General features: G+C 41.3%; 1 protein-coding gene across 1 annotated transcript in view; it reads right to left on the bottom strand.

The window, feature by feature from the left end:
* adkb (adenosine kinase b) overlaps window positions 1-14707 on the bottom strand; it is a 253614-nt gene that overhangs the window by 142092 nt on the left and 96815 nt on the right. Inside the window, exons 5-6 of the mRNA XM_079577255.1 lie at window positions 9207-9379; window positions 5418-5526 (exon numbers count right to left, since the gene is read on the bottom strand). Coding sequence (XP_079433381.1) covers window positions 5418-5526; window positions 9207-9379 — 282 coding nt within the window. The remainder of the gene's footprint in view (window positions 1-5417; window positions 5527-9206; window positions 9380-14707) is intronic.

Genomic DNA, 14707 nt, shown 5'->3' with positions numbered 1-14707 from the left:
CTGCCACCTCAGGTCATACGTGTAACTGCACCTCCTATATTAAGCTCGTGGATGACAGCACTTCAGACCCGAAGTAACAACTTTTTGAGTGACAGTGCAGGATTTTAGAGTTGTGGTGAACAGAGCTCATTCTACACATTAGGACATTGCTTGGAAATGTAGGGGGAGGAAAATACATCATTTTGACATTTTTAAACACTGTACAGTCCATTTAAAGGCCCTATACCTGATTTTTCTGTTTCATTTGCACTCATTGTTTGTAAATTTTGAATATTTTTTTGTGTCTAAACTCATTCCCAACTTTTATAATGAATTTCTAACATGCTTTTAAGTTTAAGTTTTAAGTTTATGAACCCATTTCACAGTTTTTCAGGGCCTCGTTTTGGGATCACAATTATGCTGAAAGCTACCCACCATTCCACCACCTGGAGAAATGTCAGGTACAGGGCCTTTAATGCCAGTTTGAAGCTGATTTAATGCTTTTTAATGACTTTTAAGGCCTATATTTTGGCAAAATTCATGTAATGCTTTTTTTTAAATGCCCTGCGGGAAACCCTGTACAATCACTTTGCTTTATCAAACAGGACAGCTCAGAGTGAAAGGGGGCAAAGAGCAGGTGGAGATCTTCAGCAAACTGAGGCGGGATCCGAACCCATGGTCTTGAGGATCATCAGCTACGCCAATACTTCCATAATTTGAAACAAAAAAACACAGCGGCCCGCATTAGGCTCCAGTGTTAAGTGTCTCTCTCACAGTAGTAAAAAGTAAAGGAGAACAGGTACAATGTAGCAGTAAACTGGGTGAGTTCGAGTCTCCACGAGGTCAATGGAACGGTCCGGTGTCTGGACTCGGGCCACACACTGTATATTAAGCCGCTGTATCTGCTAAGTACTTCTGGAGGGCCAATGGGAACCCTAATAAAGCGAATGATCCCCCCTGTTTTGACAAAGACGCCCGGGGGAGGCGCGCTATACCAATTCCGCAGTTTGAGATTCCAAGCGCTGACAAAACACCCATTTGCGTCCTTTCTATCCGAAGCTAAAAATCCCACGGAGGTTTTTTCGGATGTGGGCAAAAACCAACTGCCAATTTGCAAAAGGGGGGTGTGTGTGCTGTGTTTACTAATGCTGCAGAGCTATGGGGCTAAAAATGCGACCGCACAGAGGACTGCGGAGGAGAGAGAGAGAGGCTTCTTGGCACGGATTATGGATTTTTTTTTTTTTTTTTGGTCTTTTGTTTGTGTGTTTGTGACTAGAAGGCTAATTATGAAACCTTTGCGATTATTGCGCCACATAGCAGGCATGCTTCAGAGGCGTGGGGTAACGGAGGGGGCACCAAATAGGTTTATGTGGGTAAGATGCCTTCAGACGGCGTGAGAAAGAACTTATTAGGAGCACTATGAGAGGGGAGATTTAAAAGTCATTTCACGCCATATGAAGGGAAAAGGATCAAATTTGAGAGGCCATCACGCACTTCCTCTGCTCTCTAGGACGATAAATGTTTTAAAAGGCCAGACTCTTAATACTGAGAGGTTTGGTGCATTGAAAAGCAAGTTAAGCGCAGCATTATGACTAGAGATGCACCGATCCAGCTTCTTACCGATACTGCTGATTTTTAATTTATTTATTTAAGATGGGACAGTGCATATTAATTAACACGAGTCCTCGAAGTCCACATGTAAATATGCCAGAGTTAGCCACAATGACAAGGCCACAGAACATGAACATGACATGAACAAACAGGCATGAAATGGTGTGTAAAGTTAAAACAGAAAATGAACACACAATAACAGTGAGCAGACATTATAAACAAAGCGACACAGACAAGACAAGACACTCAAAGACAATAAACATGAAACGGTAAACACAATTGGTATAAAACCTACATGAGTTTTACTGATCTAGTGAAGGTTCTCAGTGTTGGGATGTTCCTGATGTGAGTTGTTGGAACAGTGATGCAGGTGTGAGCTGCCCTCACTGAAAAGCTCCACTGACCAAAAGATGTTTTTCTGAAAGGAACGGCACAGTCTCCTCTGCTTTGGGCTCGCGTGCCTACACTGTCTTTTAGGTGGATATATGCCTGCTGAGGGGGCGGAGCCAGACTATGCAGTATTCTATAAACCAGTACAATGTCATATCTGATATTAATCGATACCAAGAGACTTTCACAAAAGTGGCATTCTCTGAGTGAAAAAGTGAATGGTCCTCTTTGTTTCATTTCAATAAGGTATGTTCTTCTCATGATGTTACAGGTCAATTATCAACGATAACTTTTAATAAATTAATGGAAAAAATATCTAACAAGGATCACTGGACTTTTGACACTATTCTTGGGACAGGCGATTTCACATTAACAGCTCACTTGAAGACATACAAATATCTTATATCAATTATTCTTTAACAGCATTTCATAAACTTAAATACAAACACTTGGCCGCTCCAGCAGTGGACGATTTTATTTTATTCAGCAACTTTAGGTATTTCTATTATAGTTTCTGAGCCAGCCTTGATTAGTTTCCATTAGCATTAGTATAGAGTTCGGGAAATCCACAGTTACCATGGAGATCCGCCATCTTTGCAGCTGTTAGCATACATTTTCTATAGACCAACAATAGCTAATTAAGTGTAAGTGTTTTAATGTGAACAATAACTCCAGTAGTTTACCTTTTAAAATCTCCATTAGTTTATTATTGGTGCTAATCCCATGATGCTTAGCGTTATGACATGTTTGCGGAGATTAAAACTAACTCAGCCATTGAATTCTCCATGTTCTTCCTCTCAACATGACATAAAGCATATTCACATATGACCACCTGTATAATATGCACACAGAATGGAAAACAAAGGAGCAATGGGCTTTATAGTCATGTTCCCATAGTGCTGTTTGCCAACAAAAATAAAAAGTCAAACCCTTTCATTGATAATTATGTTTCCTACAATATGTACGGGCAAAATGGGTTGTCCAATCTGTCATACGTGCTTTAAACAGGAAAGCTAAAAAGAACAAGACTATGTCGGTCTCATATTAGGTCTTAAATCTCATCCACTTCACCCAGATTGCTCCCATTGTTTAAAGTGGGATATAGTTTTGATTTGTAAGCCTTAAATGAGTTCCAAAGGAAGCTGGAATGCAGTATAATTTCAGGGCTATCATTTGGACTCGGGATAAGGAGAAGCCTAATCCACCAGAATTAAATCTAATCCCGAACCCTGAAACATGAGCACCGGTCGAGACCCCTGACAAGACGTTACCTCAGCGCGTCTGTTCACCCCGAGACCGTGTTGTGTCTCCGCACAGTCTCCAAGAAAGTGGGGGATGTGACTATGTGAAGTTGCAGAAATCAATTTTCCACACGCTGCACCCAGCACCTGTTGGCATGCCTTCAATGTAAAGGCACGGAATGGATAGAACAATGTCATAAAGTCAGAAGGACAAAGCCGGATCTAAGCCGGCGACAAACCGGGGTTAAACCAGGTCCAGACCAGGGTTCAACCAAGAGTTAACCTCCCTGATTCAGAACTTTAGCGATAAATTGTCATTAGAGCAAAATGAATAATATCCATGATTTACATTGTTTAATTAACAAAAAATGCATGTTCAATATGGCTTTTTTTCAATATGTTTTTTGGCCCAGAGACACCTCGAGTCTCTCTCTCTTGAACCAAAAAATCAGGTTAGAAATCACTTAAACAGCCACAAAGCAATAACATCAGCAGCTTTTTACCAGCTGAAAAACATTGCTAAGCGAGACTTATCCATGCATTTGTCTCCAGCAGGTTAGACTATTGTAACCAGCAAATACGACCATATTAGTCCAGTGCTCCGGTCTCTCTGCACTGACTTCCTGTTGCTCAGAGAATAGAATTTTTCATGGTTTAGCGCCACATCTCTGATATGTCACAGCCGTATGAACCATCTCGGGCCCTGAGAACCTCAGGGAGGGGTCTCCTGGTGGTTCCCAGAGTCAGGACTAAACACTGTGAGGCTGCGCTTCAGTTTCATGCAGCTAAAATCTGGAACAGTCTTCATGAGGACGTGAGACAGGCCTCTACTCTGACAATGTTCAAATCCAGGCAGAAAACAGTTCTTTTTACCCGTGCATATGACAACTAAAAGTATTTTATCTGCACTCTTGCCTTTTACTTTCATTATTTTTGATGTTGATGTTTTATGGATTGATTTATTCTTGTTTTTGTAATTTTATGCAACTGTGAAGCACTTGGAACTGCCTTGTGTATGAATTGTGCTCTACACATAAACTTGCCTTGCCAATATGCAAAAGGTCTAGTCATAATTCTTCAAATTAAGTTCCATTTCACCCTTGTTTTGGCTTTAATTTAAAATATTTTTTTAAACATAAGACTTACATGTATTGCTATAAATGTCATGACATGTACAGGGTTGAAATGGTTTCGTAAATTATCGCAATATTCAAAACAGTTGTCAAATATCCACATTTTTTCTCATATTGTGCATCCCTAGGAGCAAGTGTCATAATCTAGACCAGTGATTCTCAACCTTTTGGAGCCGCAACCCTCATTATAACAGGTAAAGGGGTTCGTGACCCCCTCGCCCGGGTCACACCGTGAAAAATAGGAACATTAGCCTACATAATTCTTAAAAAACTAAGAAAAAAAACAAATGGCTGAAATAAAATTCATCAAACTACAATCAAGTAATGGCACTCTGGTAAAATAGCAAACACATGCTACAATAAAACATTAGATTATATGCTAATGAAAATATGTATATTTTATCTAAATGATCTGGCGACCCCCCAAATTTGTCTCGCGACCCCCTTGGGGGTTCCGACCCCCAGGTTGAGAACCACTGATCTAGACCAGTGGTTCTCAACTGTAATGGAGTCAGGACCCATAATAACCCAGGGAAGATAAGCCTGACCCAAATACAACGTAGACTTGTAGAATATAATTGTCGTTTCCTCAAAATTGTTTTTGAATAAGCTGAAATTATTATTTAAAAGCACCACCCAGATAACGGCCATTTTAACTCAGATAGTGATTCTATACTGTTTCTGTACATAAATGTTAAATGTTAAAACATAACCCACTGAAAACAGTTCCAAGTCCCACTTTTAGGACTCGGACTAAAACCCCAAACTAGGACTAAAACAGGACAAACACTAGGACTAAAAGCAAGGAATATCTCTGACCAACGGACAAAGTATAAATTATACCACCAGTCACCCCGTCCCACGCCTAGAGAAACCTTACAGCCGGCATTGTCTTGATAGGTAACACAGCTCATTCCCCTCCACAATGCCATGAATAGCTGTATTAACAATGCAGAAGGCTTACTGAGGCAATTCCCCGTGAATAAAGCCTCTTAACATTTTGTCCTCGGCTGGCAACCGACTCCGCGCACACTCATTTCGAAAGGCGCAGGATCTCACTTACTGCGATATAATAGACCTTGGCTTTCTTCACCAGCTCCCAATTGCCGTCCAAGTCCAGGTGTTTTTCCTTTTTGTAGCAGTTCGCCGCTGCCAGGTTAGCGACGAGGGACCTGCACAGACAGACACCATAAATCTTTGTCGCCTACTCTCGTATCATCCATCTTAATTTTGGCTCAAAAGCATCTCTGAAAAACAGCGCTCGGGCCCGCAGACTTTCGCTCCGGTCCTCGCGGCGATACGGAGGTGTGATAATGGAGTCAGGGTAAACGCCAAGGTGAAAGAAGTCGTCGGCATGGCTTTACAAAACATATTTGAAACAGACCCTCGCGGGACATTGGAAGAGAAGGGTGTCCGCAGTGCAGTTCTCTTGGACCAATTACGGTACGAATAGGATTTTTAAAATGATGTGGAAAGCTGAGCGGTATTGTCAGACAGTTCTTGGAGAGAGTCATAAATGTTTTGGTGCTTAAAACAAATCTGGAATCATCTTCATATGCATTGCACCAGAGTCAACTTCCCTAATCAAATTAATATAAATGACATATTATGGCAAATACGTGTTGTTAGCAGTTGGAATTATAGAGAAAACAAGGCCAATAGAAGAGAATTATCATTAGAAAAGAGGATCTATGTTTAGCACAGGCCTAAATTGATACAGCATTTACCCTTGAACTAGGAGAAGCCAAGTTTGGTTTAAAGTATTGGGAATTACAGGTAATTCTTGAAAAGGTTGCGTTCACATGACATCACAACACTCCGAAGAGCCTATAGTTTCGAATGAAAAATGTTCATGGTGGTAACTATGGTAACTATTGCTGCAAAAGTTACATCCTGTAAAGTAACATGTGCAATAATCTCTGTATCAGCTGCACTTTATTAACTCTGAGTGATCTTCTTGAACGCCGGCTGTAACAAGTGAATTTCTCCTTTGTGAGATCAATAAAGGATTATCTTATCTTATCTTATCTTTTCGTCGCTATTTTGAACCGTTTTTTGTTGCTTTTTCATTACTTATTAGTCGTGTTATTGTTGCTTTCTGCAGTATTTTCGTCTCTCATTTTGACACTTTTTCCAAGAAGCTTTTAGATCTGGGCAAAGCCAAACGGAAGAAAATGAGCTCGGTTCAGGTAGCAACCGAGCCTGAACCGAGCACATTTTCTCCAGTTTAGCTTTACCTGGACTGGAGAGTAACAGAGTAATGCCTCATTTGAAAGCTAAGACCTACAAGTGTTTTTGTTATGTTTTCATCCTGGTTTTCATCTTGGTCACTTTTTTGATGCTTCCTTTTAGATCTGGGTAAAGCCAAACTGGAAAAAAGGTGCTCGGTTCGGGGGTTAAGAAATAAATCTGCTTTAACTTATACAACAAGATATTTGTGGAAAATGGAAGAAATTATTCTGAACCATTTTACTATGGCACTTCTTGGCTCATGGAAAGCCTTCTGATTGGCTGATGACATATCCAATAACGGTGTTTGGAGATTGGAATGAAAATAAAAATCTCAATTTGTAATTACATTAAGCCTATTGTGTTGGGAGTCTGACACATTTTAGATTTGCTACAATATAAAGTGGGGGGGAAAAACTAAATAAAGCATCTATCTATCTATCTATCTATCTATCTATCTATCTATCTATCTATCTATCTATCTATCTATCTATCTATCTATCTGTATCTATCTGTATCTATCTATCGATCTATCTATTGATCTATCTATGCATCTATCTATAATCCCATGTAAAAATACAAGTGAAAATTAAAGAAAGGTGCATCAAAATCAGCTGGTAAGACATTCTCCCAAAGTTGAGCCTGCAGTACTTGACCTCATGGACACATTTATTACCAGCGTAGGGGACCTTTAAGTTCCATCGATAGCGCCGCCCGCCACAGTTCCAGTAAACCTCCTTGACTCTCTCTCATATCTGTCAGGTCTCTAACAGGGGCCAGTGATGGAGCAGCTCCGGATCGATAAGTGCCGTCTCCGAACACCGCTCCTGTCAATCACTCGCTGTTTGGCTGCACGCCGCTCGGCCTTATGGGATATTTGATGCGCGCTCTGACACCTGAAAAGGTCAGGAAGATCGCCCCCGGGAGTGGAGCTTGTAATGTTTCTTACAGGTGTAGAACAGGAGCGCAGAGGGCGAAAGGGGGGGGGAAAGGTCTCGCTACAAACTAGGAGTGAGCAGCCAGCACAACGGCTGCCTTCAGGCGCACCAGGAGAGTAGGAAGTGGGAGAAGCAATTTAATGTGGCACTTTTCACAAGATCAAGTTGAGGCTTGTAAATAATTTAACACTTTGTCGAAGCCTGCAAATACATGTGTAACCGTTTTGTGACTGAAAATGATTAGACTGGGCTTTAGTCAAAGATAAATGATGTGTCGATTGAGCGCCATGGCCATTTTCACAGTAGCAAAATCCCACTGTATCCAAGGACATATTTTGGTATAACAAGAATTAATTGAATGTAAAATGAAACCGCAGTAGTGCAGAAGAGTTTAAAGCTGATATTTCATCCACAAATGTAGTTTATATATTCTTTTGAGCACAGCATTGAAATTTTAAGGTTTTAAGTAATGTCTATGTATGGAGGTACCGTTTATTCGATGCTAGTACTTTCACAATACTTGGTTTCCGATACCAATACCTTAACAATACCTTTTCTGATACAAAGCAACAAGGTGTGGAAGATATGCAAATTTACAATATCGGGTTTCATCTCCAATGTCAAGAAATGGGTGAAAAATGGGGAATAATTTGGGGGAAAATTGGGAGAAGTTGTGGCAAAAATAAGGAAAAATTGAGTAAAAAAAAAAAAAGGCAAAAAATGTGAAATATAATTAAAAAAAAATAAGAAAAAAATGGGGGGAAAAAAATGGGGCAAACATTGGGCAAATTTGCAAAAAAATATGGGGGGGGGGAATTGTGTACCTGCGCTCTATACTATTTCTATACCGGTAGTACCTAAACTTTTTTCTCCGATACCATAATGGTATCTTTCAACAGTACCGAGCCCTAAAGAGAGAGAATGACTGAGCCTGGCTTTTATATTGGCCTGGAGCACCCTGTTAGCCAACAGTGTGCTAGTAAATAAACGGAACCGTGGTGAACACAGGGCGCAGAAATGCTCAGAATGGATCCAGTTACGGATTATGGAAACCAAATATGTGGAGGACAGTGTTGTGTTCTATGATGCAGCAAAATCCATCCTTAGAAGAAAAAACTGTCAAACAAAATAGGACTACTCAAAGCTAAATACTACTATGATTAGGTTCTTGATGAGTGAACATGAGTGACTGATTTTCTTCCCCCCTATTTTCCCATTTTTTTCCCCATATTTTCCCAAATTTTTGCCCCAGTTTTTTCTTGTTTTCCTGATTTATTTCCCCCCATTTTTGCTAATTTTTATTACTAATATTTCCCTATTTTTTTCCCTATTTTCCCAAATTCATACCATATTTTTTCCCCATTTTTTTTTTTTACACAATTTTTCCTCGTTTTTGCCACAATTTCTTCCAATTTCCCCCCATTTCACCTAAATTATTCCCATTTCTTGACATTGGAGATGAACCCAGTAAAATGTAAATTTGCATATTTGTTTTTTCGTTCTCGTGAGCAGTATTGCATCGTGCTTAAAGGCTTGAAAAACTCACCTTTGCACGGCATGTCACCTTTAAAAAGCCCAGTATCCTAAGCGTTGGCTGTTTGCTCATGGCTCTCACAGGACGTGTTCGAGCACTACATTTAGACAGGAGCGTCCGAGTATAAATGCCATCGTCTGTGTCTGTGTACCTGTTGTCTCCGGTGATGCAGGCGGCGCAGGTCCCCGTGGGCTCCTCGCTCTGTTCGTAGTAGTGGGCGTCGACGTGCGCCTCCTCCGCCTTCTCCTTCAGGATCTGTCCGAACTGGTCCGTCCCGATGCAGCCGAAGAACGTGGCCACTTTGTGAGGCTTCTGGATCATCCACTACAGCGTAAACAAACAAGAGGGAGAGGAAAATGAAAAGGCCAATTCACATTTAAATGGTCTGAGTGGCAGAGTGGGTGGCATTTCGTTTGGTCCAAAGTGCAACAACTGGGAGTGTGAGTGAACTACTTGTTGCTTACATTTGTTATAAGGTTGTACCCCACATAGATCGGATGCTTTGACACATTTTAGGAATCTAGCCAAAACAATATTAAGTGGAGAAGAGCGCCGCAGAACATGGACAGATATCTGATGAATAGTATGTTGTTTATTCACACTGAACTCCATGTGTCCACCCTCTTGAAGATATTTTTCTGTAAGCTGAGTGTACAGTGAAAAAGTGTATGGGGAGGTCGGGTTCAGCTGAGGCAGATGGCGCGCAAACTGCAGCTCCTTCTGAACATACTGCAAGCTCATATACGAGGCAGCAGCGACTGTAAACACGCACAGTCTGAGCAGCTTTCTGGCGAAACATATTTCCTCTTTCCTGGGCTATCCCTGTAAAGAACCAGCCATCTTTATAGGAAGTCAAAAACAGCTTAAGGGAATGTGTTGCCCGTCCACCATTGTTCCATGAACCGCGTTTTATTGACATTTGCACATTTTTGACAGATGTCGCTATTCCAACACACAGAGTTGTCACCCAGGGTCATGATGAAGTTCTGGTCAATCAATGCTCAGCAAAATCATGAAGGAAAGTTTGATCATTTGTTGCTTGCTGTTCCATTTGCCAGCACAGAACTGGGAAAAAGGGCTTATGTTCACTCTGTTCCTTCTACATGGAACATGTTGCAAAAAGACTGGAAAATAACTGAACTTATTCCATTGAACGTTATTAAGTCCAGATTGAGAGCACTTGAGTCGACCTCTTTAAATTGTGACTGTTTTTCATCAATGTGTATGTGATTTTATTTTGAGATAATGTGTGCGTCCACATGGGTCGACTCAGGTCTGTGAAAACGGCGCAATTCATCCTCCAGGCCTGTGTGAGGCACTGTGACACTAACAAAGATAATAGAACAAGATGTAGAGGGGCATGCGCATTAAACTATTGTGGAATGTAAACAGTGAAAATGAAACTGATTAAAGGATTTAGGGTCTACAGAAGAGATGAGGAGGCGGGTTTACTCTTCAGACGTAACGGGACTAAAGCAGAAAAACCTGTCAGTGACTTTTACTGTCAGTCCAAAAACACAGACTGACTCGGCCGTGTTTTTCTACTTGTCACCTGTGGCTTGTGGACTGCAGTGGAGCAAAGAGGAGCGGAGTAAAACCATCATAGATCCATGAGTAAAACTCATTATAAGGTCAGTAGATTATGGATCACAGACACCACTCTGGCCCTGTGATGTCATCGTTTTAGTAAATGTTGCGGAGACGTTGGTAACAATGGTGCCACGTAAACAGCGTTTTCAGATCTTTCCACTCTGGGACCTAGTTTGGAAAATGTTCGTTTACAAGCCCCCAAAACGCCGGGCTCTTATGGACGATGCACTGGATTGATAAAATATCTGGTCCTCAGTTTGACAGGGACTTCAAAAATGGCCTTAATGCATTGGCTTTCAACACGAGCTGAGTTGAGCATTCTACGTTGTTGCTTATTTGTACCATGTAAATATATATACATTTTTTTTGTATCTCTTACTGAAACATGTACAGCACTTTGGGCAGTCTCAACTGTATTTTAAATGTGTATTATAAATAAACTTTGACCATTGACCTATTTAGAATACAGATACTTTCCTAGTATCAAAGGGATACATTGCAGTTAATTAATAAATACATTTCGGTTTCATATAAGTATATTCATAGCTTTATAATATTTGTGGCAGTGGGCATCTGCAAAGTGACACTGACTGTAGCCCCTTGCATCTTCTGTAGCGCCTTTAAGCCGGGTGCGAAAATGTTTTTGTTTATTTTGTTTTCTCCCCCATCTTAAAATATTGCAGGATGTCACACTGCGGCTTGAGGAATGTCAAATCTTAAGCCGGTGTTTTGTCTCTACTGTGCAGCTGCAGACGTCACGTTGGTGCAGTTTGCTCGCGGCGCTTGTTTCCTTGGAAAAGCGAAAGACAAAGTCCAGTGTGGTCCGCTCATGGCTGGGCATTGTTCAGCTTACAGCGCACCGATGTTGTCTGTTTGTTGATTATACGCCTGACGGAGATTGTAGCGGCAGCGGGAGGATGACTCACTCTGCAACTTGTAGGCTATTTCAAAAAATATCAGGGGCTGCTTGATCTGTCGCAGGGGTTTTCCTTTTAATCTTCATCCCTGTCTCTGTGTAAGACTTATCAGTGTTTTTTGAGCTATGACATATGACTTTGTTTCCTCTACCTGTAACTCTATGGGGCTCCATACCCGATTAGCCCGAGCCAGACCTCTGTATTTCTTCCAGCTAACACATCCTCGCTTCACACAGGCCTACATTTTTTCTGACACACACATGACTTTTCCCCGCTGCTCACTTTCTCCGGTTGAAGTGGAAGTGAAGATTTATCGATGTGCGGCGCGGTTATTGCAGCTTCCCTCTGTTTTGTTGCTGACTGCGGGCCCCCGGGTGAACCAGACGTACCTGCTTTCGGGGGATGACCCGTATCGCACATGAAATTAATCACTGCGCTCGGCCAAATGTGTATCTCGGCGCGGGAGGAAAAGAAAACTGTCTTCAGACGGTGTTATTGTGACCTCAAATCTCCCACTGAGGATCACGGGGGATGTTACAACCAGGAAAATGGAGAGGAATCATTGCTTTGAGGGAGTGAATACGCTCTAATCCCTGGGTTCAATCGCAGAAAGAGTAGTTTGGATGTTTTCCCCATGTTTGCACTATAATAGGGTCCACTCTAGGACCAAGAGATTCTGAATATCAGTGGGTTATTCCTGGCAAGAAAAGGTCAATGAATAAATAATCATCACATTCGCTGAAGACAAAAAATTAGGTATTAGGACATTATTGAATTATGCTGGAAGCTTACTAGAATAATAAATAATTGCACACTGTATATCTCAGTTTAATCGAAATTATTTGTTTTGAAGGGGAAGGAAAGACCTAGTTTAACCTCTTAATCCCCCCATCTTAGCCAAGCACATTCGGCTTTACTCAAATCTAAAAGCTTTTGGACAGGAGCTCAGAGCCTCTAGGCCAGAATGTTTTTTCGACACTTTTAGGCTGCTTTTTCGTCGCCTTTTTTGTTATATTATTGTAACTTTACGGTTGCGTTTTGACACTTTTTTGTTGTTTTTTGTTGCCTTTTCATCCTTGTTTACGTCTTGTTTTCGCTGCTATTTTGAATCTTTTTTTTTAATAAGGCGGGGCTTATGTGGCATCACTTATTCACTTTCTTTTAATCTCGTACCACCCACCTTAACTGAGCACATTTTGGCTTTACCCATATCTAAAAACTTCTTAACTGGAGCTTACAGCCTCCTTTGAAAGCTAAGGAGGCTGTAAGCTCCAGTTACAAAACTGATCTAAACAGATATTATTCCTTGCGTTGTAGTGGTGCTTTCATCTCATTTTTGCCACTTTTTTTGTTGCTCTTTTGTGGCTTTCTGACACTTCATTGTCAACCTCGTTTCCTTCTTGTTTTGTCGCTACTTTGACGCTTTTTTTTTTTCAAGAAGCTTTTAAATTTGGGTAAAGCCAAACTGGAGAAAATGTGCTTAGTTCAGGTGGGAGTTAAGAGGTTAATAGTACACATAATAATCATAAAAAATCTGACTACTACCTAGAATGCTGCCTAAAGTAGTTGAAGCTATGTGTTTTGAAAGGCCCATCTCAGACACTAATACCTGGTTAGTACCTGGATGGGAGACCGTGAGGGATTATTGCCTGGGTGAGTGATGTGTGAGTGAGTTGTTAGTGGTGGTTGGAGGGTCTGTTGTCGCAGATGTGTGCAGTCAATCTTCTCTCAGTCTATACCCAACAGGGCAGCTGTGGCATACCATCACCGAGTATGGAGTTGACAAATTGTCCCGTGTGAAGCGCTTTGTGTGACTTGAGGATAGGATTCCCTCCCCCCTTTCTTCAATACAGTCCATTAAATGCTAAAAAGCAGCCAGTATAATGGAGTATATACATTGCAAAACATCACACTTCCATATGATCCTCAATAGGAAAAAAAAGAATGTTACGATCCTTCATTCCCCATCTTCTTTCTCTTTATATATGCTAACCTGCTGCATGCTATATTTACTCACTTGAATCAATACCCACTTAGCTTTGCCTTAAGCTGTTGCACTGCTACTGCTGCTTTCTATTTTACTTTATGTTTTCAACTAACATCCCAATGGTGTATCTTGGGAAATTATGAATCTGTAGGGACTCGCGTTTTTTTCTTTTTTCTTCCCATAGCAAAGTAAATACATCACAGTGGGCTCCCAGCACCTTTTTAAGATCAGTTTTTCAAGCTCAATTTCTCCCTTGCTTTGGCGTAACTCGCGCCTGGGGACATCCTCGACTCTTAATTTGAGCGGAGCGGCCCACAGAAATGAATTGCCTTGATGTACATTTTGGCAATTTGCGCCCGGTGCCACTGCGGAGGGTAATTGGGATGTGACTAAGCGTGAGCATTGTCGGCGAGGGGTTGGTTGACCTCCGCACGACCCGAGCCAATGGCGCTTTTGTGGTAATGTCGAGAGGCATTATCTCGCATAATCTGGGAGGAGAGAGAGAGACGGAGGGTCCGCAGGGTGCCCGCCGCCGCCGCCACACAAATGAATGGATCCAAGGCTCGGCTCACCGTGCGCCGCGGCAGCTATAAGAGACATAAGATATATTCTTTGGGGCTCGTAATGGAGATATTCTGTTCTTATCGAACGCTGTGGACCGGAGAAAGCAAGACGAGGGTTGGAGACAAAAGAGAGGCGGTGTGTAGGAGAATAAGACAGTTCAATCTGTATGAGAATGTATAAGATGTGCAGGAATTGTTAAGAATAAACCGAGAACATTTACTATAATTGCACCAATTGTACATGTAGTAAGTCGACAACAGAGCAATAATCTAATAAAATTGTGAGTTGCTGGGTTAAAGAAGAACTAAGTAACTTGTTTACCTTAATAAATCCTTTTCGTATCCCCTCTGGGGGTAATACGTTAAAGTGTTAATGGGATGATTGGGGGTCTTTCATCTTCCCCTGGTGTCTCTGGCCAGAAAACTACAATAGCAACTTTCCTGCCTCCGGATCAGAGCCACCAATACACACTAATAGAATCACTAAGAAGAAGCTAACAGGCTAACGGGCAAAGCTAACTTAAACAGTATTTACAGCCAAGTTTCAGAGAAAAAATTATCTCCATTGTGTAACTGGATGTACAATATCCCTCTC

The sequence above is a fragment of the Gobius niger genome (genome assembly GCF_951799975.1).
Source record: "Gobius niger genome assembly, chromosome: 19".
Taxonomy (NCBI): domain Eukaryota; kingdom Metazoa; phylum Chordata; class Actinopteri; order Gobiiformes; family Gobiidae; genus Gobius; species Gobius niger.
Note: the sequence above shows the minus strand (reverse complement) of the source record. Positions and strands in the feature narration are given on the sequence as shown.